Source organism: Idiotropiscis lumnitzeri, chromosome 1, assembly GCF_059441095.1.
Source record: "Idiotropiscis lumnitzeri isolate Australia: NSW breed Sydney's pygmy pipehorse chromosome 1, RoL_Ilum_1.0, whole genome shotgun sequence".
Taxonomy (NCBI): Eukaryota; Metazoa; Chordata; class Actinopteri; order Syngnathiformes; family Syngnathidae; genus Idiotropiscis; species Idiotropiscis lumnitzeri.
The window spans coordinates 38,257,136-38,265,405 of NC_142391.1; the positions used below are offsets into that span (position 1 = coordinate 38,257,136).

Below are 8,270 nucleotides of genomic sequence, written 5' to 3' on the forward strand. Positions count from 1 at the left end.
AGTGTTTACAAAATATTCTCAAAATGAACATTTAATCAAGATTTAACAGAAAACCAAAACCATAAAAGTTTATATGCAAATAAATTCACCTGTGCAAAATATTCAACTCAAACAAAGATTGTAGATTTTAGTAGTCATGGCAACCAGAGGAAGGTAATACAAGTGCCAGCGCATCTGCAAAGTATAAATGACTTTAATTAAACCCAAATTGAAACCTAAAGCATAATGAGGAGATTTATGGGGGGAGTAACATTTCTGACATGCAGGTCGTGCATTTGTGACACATCAACGACATGACGGCATCTTTCACAAACATTAATTAGACTTAAACGAGTACCTGCTTGGCCAGTTATCACCTCCTGTTATTAACAAAATTTAAAAAGAAGGAATTAGAATGTTCTGTACTTCATGTCAAGTGATAGAATGTTGGTGTTTGAGGCGCGGACTTCTTCGTATTTACAGCTGCATACAGGTGCAACCCCCCCCGTGCCGACGTGACGGTTACCATTGGCTCATCGAGTAAGCTATAAACATTTTTCCCTCCTCCCGCCTCGCTCCTTTGTCATCTCCTGTCTCCTCGATGCAAAATCTGGTAGGAGGTGCTAGCCTGTAAATTGAGGAGCGAGGCTCTAGGAATGTTTAATAGAAGCCATAAGATGAGCCCATAGCAACCCCGGTGTATCTTCACACGTGCAGCAAGCGAAACAGTCTGTCAGTGACGGACTGAGAAGGTCCGTCGGTACTGCCCCGGGTCGAAACGATTCCCGTGACCGTCAGTTTTTTGAAGCCTCCCATCATTTGTCAGCAAAGCAGCCGTCCATCAGTGACGGATCGCCAGACCTTCCGTCGGTACAGACGGCAGGCTCGCCTCAGCTTATTGGCTGTAAATGTATTTTTCAGATTGAGATTCAGTGAAGTGCTTAACACCAACAACTGGATGAGAGCAATCCGTGCTAAACACGTGCTAGAGGGAGCATGTATTGTTTTCACACCCAGTACATGTTGCTCCACGCGCTGAGCCTGAACAGCTGAAACGCCACCAGTAAGAAACATTGTGCTTAAACCATTTAGGCACACTGGTGCCAGGTTTCTCATCTTGCACCGGCACATTGCTGAAATGCTTCTCAAAGCACTTTAGGTACTCTTGTAAAAAGGCACTTAAAGCATTGCTGCTACATGTGATCAGTATTTCATAGGCAATGAATGCCAAGGATAAATCTTGAGGCTGCAAACCTTTTTACAAGGTAACGTGAGTGAGCTCTGGAGGATCTCTCATAAACATGCACAAAGCAGAAGGCGTATACTACCCAAGGTCTGACACTCCAGCATGGCCCTGCACGAGCAGTCTGACATAAAACCGCCTCTTTATAGGGCTCATCAAAGTGATGATATGTACTATTTATTTTACATCTGTTCTTAGGGAGTTGCACCCCCAACAGGAATTTTGCTTTAACAGGGCGATAAAAGTCAGCAATTTCATTTCATTCTCAAAACAAGCCCTTTTTTTGTGGGTGGCGGGGGGCTGAAGCTCTACCCTGATCTGTTGCAGGACACAAACTGGACTTGAATTACCGAAATAGTTGAGACTAGACATGATCTGCCTTTCTTTTGCTCCCGAGTGTGTTGCCCTTGCTTATTAAGGTCAGTCATAGTTCAATGCAGATTTGAAATTTATCTTGAAACAAAAATTTAAACTACATCAATCTGGTTCTCCTGCAGAATGTATTGTGTACTAAGAAATGAATTATATCAGAATTCTCACATTAAAAAGTATGCTGAGTTTAATTTCACACTGACAGAAAGTCAAAAGTTTTATATGTTAATAGGATAAGTGGTACGTACATGGAACAGCTGGATGGATATTATGGTTAAGGGATAATTTGCTGTGTTGCACAACCTCACTGCCTCATATGGAGGGTTGTTTCTCATTTTTAATACTTGGTCCTCGAATGTTATTTTAGATGACAATCAAAGTGACACCTGTGCATATGGTCAGGTCAGGAGTAGCTTAGCGAGAAGACAAGGGCAAGTCCAAGTGGAAGGGCTGCTTTTCCGTCAAATGCAGCAATTTCCTCCGGCCTGTGAGACCATTTTGAAATCAGCAAATATACGACATGTGCTCTTCTTAATTATTGGATCATCTTTACAACTACACATTACAAGAGTAGAAAAAATGTAATACACTAGAAACAACGCCACTATAACTACTATTACAAACCATTTGTACAAAAGAACAAATTGAAGAGGCAATCAACCCAGTCAGTTATTCTTTAAATGACTTAACCACTGACTAATTTTAATCCATTTCTTTAATATTCTTGCTCGAGAAGTTCAGCTCACGTAATTTGTGCATGCACAGTGGGGCACGTTTAACGCAGTCACTGGACTGAGGGAAGTGTGTATTCACTATTGTGAGTTTGTCTGCCGGTGTGCGTCAGTGTCATTCTAATTCAGAAAACAGACTTCATGTTTGTATGCCCAATATTTTGTTCAGAGTATTTTTCTTGATGTTTTTTAATCGTGAGTCTCTCTGTCTTGCTCTCTTTCTACATATCGCTCTCTCTCTGACAACCAATTAGAGCACCATGCATGCCTCTCACCTGCACAAAGAATTCTCCTTCAGAAATGTTTACAAGAATTTGCTCTTTTAAGGCGACAAAGACTTTTTAAAAGCAATAAAAAAAACGATAAATGTATACAAGTATCTAAAATCATAGAACTAAAATGAATTGAGTCATGACACACTTAAATCTGCGTTACTCATTATGTATTAAATATTCTAGCTATTGTGTGGAATGATTTCAGAATAAAACATAAATTAATGATTGCCACATTTTTCTTAAAAAAAAAGTATGTCTTTGGCCCATAGACTTAACCATTTTCCCAAACAGCTAATCAATTCTTATATCATATTCGACTGCGTTATAATGCTGCATGTATGCCCTAATTAGCATCACAGTACAAGTATTGTTAGTATTTTTTTTCTAATGATTATAATGAATGATTCATCAGGAAATATTGACATGACACACAATAAGGATATTTGTGTGAATATTTGACACTTCCAAGCATCTCTAGCAGACAAGCAGTTAGGTTTGCAACGATCGCTTTACAGATGATTTTCAATGGTCTGAATTCCACAGTGGAACAATGTTGAGTACTGAAATGACAGTAAAGCCTATTCTATATCATTGTCCTTACTCCAGGTCACTGGTATAAAAAGAAATGTAAATGTTTCATGCATTGTTGTATTACTTCCTTTACTGACAAATACATGAACTGACTGACTGTGGAATTTCCAAAACAATAGGCCAAATTAAACAGATATCTTCACAACTATAGTTTAACGATATCATTTTTAATGAAATACAATCTTGTACATTTTTCCACAAATACAATTCTATGAGTAACTTGTAAACAAAATGCATTCTTACATTTGTATAAATGTTGTTTTTTGATACAAGCAAAAACAAAATGAAAATTCTTGTTTTGTGCAGCACTGAACATATCAGTACTATGACGCACAATGTGGTTTGATATTGAATGCGCCTCTATTTCTATTAGTTCTTCTGCATGATGAAATCATATCAAGCGATTATGTTTGCAGAAAGTTGATTTATATCTCAGGAGAAGAAAAGCATATCCGTGTTAAACCTTTGAAGCTTCACTTGGAAATTTCTCAAGGCAAATACATATGAAAATACAAAACTTTTGTATCATACCTTTGAATGCATGCATGACATTTTTATCATTATTCATTTGCAAGAATCAGTGTCCAGGTATGAAAAAAATATCTGCATTCAAAGCACTGTCACAAAACAAACAAAAACAAAGAGCCAATATAATACGTATTGATTAACCTGAGGTATTTTGTTTTTTAATTGACACTGTAAGAGATATAATAAGTAAGTTAATTATTGTGGTTGTACTGTGACGCCCAACTGCATATGATAAGGTTGAACTATTTTCCTAATACTGTACTTATTTACAAATAATATGTATATATAAAATAATCTATAACAACTCAGGTTGCTTTACATTTTGAAAACTTCTAAAGCATTAAAAACTATGCAAATATTAAAACCATTGATGTAAATGTACAAAATTATCGTTATAGGATATCCTGCACGGTCACAAATGTGTCGGCGTATTTTTACGTACATGTTCGGCGTGTGTATAAATGTCTAATAAGTAATATAATGCGCACGAACATACCCTATCTCATCAAGATTGTTAAACGCGGTAGTAAATTCTGGTATCATGCACCACCGACGTAGTCCGTATTGTAAGCATATTGTGCAATATTTAAGGATTCTTGTTTAAAATGTCCACATTGTAGTGTGTGTGAAGTTTGTAGTCGAGCACATCCGAGCAGAAGAGGCTGCGGGGCCGTTTAAAATGCAGTAATGAACAAGCTGTTCCACACGATTAGGAAATAATCCGCGTGTCAGTGTCATCTTTCTTATGCTAAGTGGCTGTCTTTGAAGGCGGATCTTTGGCAGGTTGGACCGGGACCGAGGCGGCTCCGAGCAGCTCAGACAAGCGCTGCCGCCAAACGCATCAACAGTCCGCCTCCCAGGAGCGCAGCCATCCAGTATTACTTGCGGCAGACGTGTGATTTTATCACCGAGGATGTTTATTTGAGTCGGACGTCATTGTGACCACAAAAAAAGGGGGGGTTGGCGCTCTACTTGTAGTGAGAGTGAGGCTCTTCCAACTTCTTGCGCTGAGACGGAAAGCACGCCGCTGCTAGACAACGCTGCACGGAAAAGTCGATTGAAACGAGAGGATGGACGATTCCGACTTTTGCGAGTGATTTCTCTTGGAATGCATGGCCAAAGAGATTTTTTTTCTGCACGCATTTGAGGATTTTGGAGATTCGCGCGATGGAAATTGAGTGAACACGCATGCTGCAACTCTTGAATCACAAACAGCGCGCCCGACAGCATGGGCTGCAACGCACTGTTCCTTCTGCAAAACTCGATTTTTGGACCTGTGTGGGATTTATTTTTTTAATTGAAGTTTGTTGGGCAATGTGGTCTTGCAAAAGAAAGCTGTGTAAATTCAGCCACTCTGATCTGGTTTCATAAAAGACTTTGCCGCTGTGTAAGATAACCAATGATGGACAGTTTTTTCGTTTTTTTTCACCTCAAGAAGTAAGGATGTGTTCAATTGCAAACCTGAACCACACACTGTTCATTTTGCTGCTGCTGTGCATCACTGAGGGCTCAGCCATTAGCTCCATTGACCCAGACTGGCCAGGAGAGGGGAAATGTCAACAAATCAGCATCCCCCTGTGTAAGGACATTGGCTACAACATGACACGCATGCCAAATCTCATGGGCCACGACAGCCAAAAAGAAGCAGCCATGAAGCTGCAAGAATTTGCAACGCTGATCCAGTTTGGATGTCACAGCCATCTCAAATTTTTTCTTTGTTCGCTTTATGCCCCCATGTGCACCGAGCAAGTGTCCAACCCCATCCCCGCTTGCAGAGTAATGTGTGAACAGGTCAAAGTGAAGTGTTCACCTATTTTGGAACAGTTCAACTTCCCTTGGCCGGACTCGCTGGACTGCGCACGGCTACCCACCAAAAACGACCCCAACTACCTGTGCATGGAGGCGCCCAACAACGGCTCGGACGAGCCTCCCAAAGTCTCGCACACCCAGCCACCAGATTTTAGACTGCACCGTCCTCTGAATGGAGGGGACCTGCACCTGAAGGACACCAGCAGCAAAAAGACATGCAGCAACCCTGGCAAGTTCCACTATGTTGAGAAAAGCGAGTCGTGTGCCCCAAAATGTTACCCCAAAGTGGATGTGTACTGGAGTCAAGGAGACAAGCAATTCTCCTTGGTATGGATCGCCATTTGGTCCATCCTGTGCTTTGTCTCCAGCGCTTTCACCGTGCTTACTTTCCTCATAGACCCCCAGCGCTTCAAATACCCAGAGCGACCCATCATCTTCCTCTCTATGTCCTACTGTGTTTACTCTGTGGGCTACCTCGTCCGACTTTTTGTGGGAGCTGACAGAATCGCCTGTGACAGAGACAACGGGGTCCAATATGTCATCCAGGAGGGCCTAGAAAGCACCGGCTGCACTATTGTGTTCCTGATCCTGTATTATTTTGGCATGGCAAGCTCCCTCTGGTGGGTTATCTTGACCCTCACATGGTTTCTGGCGGCCGGAAAGAAGTGGGGTCACGAAGCCATCGAGGCCAACAGCAGCTACTTCCACCTCGCGGCGTGGGCCATCCCGGCTGTGAAGACCATCATGATCCTGGTGATGAGGAAGGTGGCGGGAGATGAGCTGACAGGTGTTTGCTATGTGGGCAGCATGGACGTAAAAGCGCTCACTGGCTTTGTGCTCATTCCTCTCTCCTGCTATCTTATCACGGGCACCTCCTTTCTCCTGTCTGGCTTTGTGGCTCTCTTTAACATCAGGAAGATTATGAAAACGGAAGGGGAGAACACAGACAAGCTGGAGAAGTTGATGGTTCGCATCGGGGTTTTTTCTGTGCTTTATACCGTCCCGGCCACATGTGTCATCGCCTGCTACTTCTATGAGCGACTCAACATGGACTACTGGCGCATGCTGGCTACGGAGGGCAAGTGTCAGGACCACGGTGGACAGGAGTCGGAGTGCCTTTTGACGACGTCCATCCCCGCCGTTGAGGTCTTCATGGTGAAGGTTTTCATGCTGCTGGTGGTGGGTATCACCAGTGGCATGTGGATCTGGACCTCCAAGACCTTGCAGTCGTGGCAGAACGTATTCAGCAGGAAACTACGAAAGACAACGAGAAGGAAGGCAAGCAGCGTGTTCACCAGCAGCCGGCCTTACATGAAACCTCACCCGTCTCTCAAAGGGCACACTACTAAGTATGAACCCACGCGGCCCCCTCCCACATGTGTATGAGCTGGCTCTTTTCCTGTGTATAGACCCCAGAAAACACTTTGAAACCCCTTACCACGAGACATTTTATTCAAGAGTGCCATGATGTATTTATGCAAGCTGCACTGAATATCATGCAACGTGTTTTTTTTTGTTGTTGTTGTATTTCGAGCAACAAGAGCTGCCTTTGTTTGTGAAAAAAAATCTAACTACTTCTCGTCTGTTATCCTACTGAGGATCCTGGTGGAGAAAAAATGTGCTATTTCGATTATGAGAAAATGAGTGGAATAACCAATTGAGCTGTGCCATGGGGTTATTTGAATAATGTGCAATAGATGTTTTGCCTCCACGCCACAAAGACACTTGTACTGTTTAGTGGAAGATTACAAACGAAGAAAGGACCCCAGAGACAATGGAGGCAAATGGTCCGAGATGAGTGTTGTGTTTAGAAGCTTTTTAAATGGAAATGGCAACAGGCAGTGTTATATGTTTGAACTGGAGCGAGAACATCTGTTCAAAAGCAGCCCAGATCTTCTTAACTGCCTTTTGTGAGGCAAATCCATGCTGTAAATTAATTAAGCACTCTGCATTGAAAAGTTGTTCGTACGCGCTATTGAGTTTTCCGTTGCTGTTTTATAGCATAAAACATATTTGTATGTATTTCTAAAACTGCAGATTTTATTAAAAAAAAGTTCTAGTTTCAAATGTTGGTCAACTTTGCAGTTGCATTGTTATTGTCTTTTAGCACCCACACAGATTTTTTTTTTGCAGCATTTGCCACTGTTAAACTTCCAGCTGATAGAGGAGTCCAAAACGTTTAGTTACTCTGTGCCCCGATGTCAAATATTGTTTTTTTTTTATTTTTTTACAAATGTTGATCAGTCAGTAAAACAAGAAGCAATATTATCTGACACTATAAGGAATCGGAATATTGAATTAGTGCTAAACACTCAGTGGCCGAAACTCTAGGGACAGCTTGCAATGACAAAAAAAAAGAGCTGTATTTAAAATTCTGCCTTACCAGGGACAATCAGGCTCGGTTTTAACGGGTGCCATCCTGAAATTATTCGTGCAACTATGCTTATTGCTTGTAGTTTGCGGTGGTGCTGAAACACACTACATCATACTGACGACTGTTTTTGTATTTATTTATTTAGTCAAACACCGCTCTATGATTCGGAGCAGTCCTGCACCACATCAAGTTATAACTACAATGTATAAAATATTAAATATATTCTTAAAAGCTAAAAAAAATAATAACGTTATTCAACTGTATTTCTAAAGGTGTATTTTTGTTACAACTCTTGTATTGAATTGTACAGCCGTGGCCAAGTGATTATTCATCACACTGTTTCTGTAACATATTAAATGTGTGTTCTA

General features: G+C 41.4%; 1 protein-coding gene across 1 annotated transcript; it reads left to right on the forward strand.

Moving 5' to 3' along the window:
- The first annotated feature begins 4,486 nt into the window (after positions 1 to 4,486).
- fzd10 (frizzled class receptor 10) lies at positions 4,487 to 7,600 on the forward strand. The gene has a single exon (XM_088299689.1). The coding sequence runs from the start codon at positions 5,163 to 5,165 to the stop codon at positions 6,912 to 6,914; it is 1,752 nt and encodes a 583-aa protein (XP_088155815.1). The 5' UTR covers positions 4,487 to 5,162; the 3' UTR covers positions 6,915 to 7,600.
- The last annotated feature ends 670 nt before the right edge of the window (positions 7,601 to 8,270 follow it).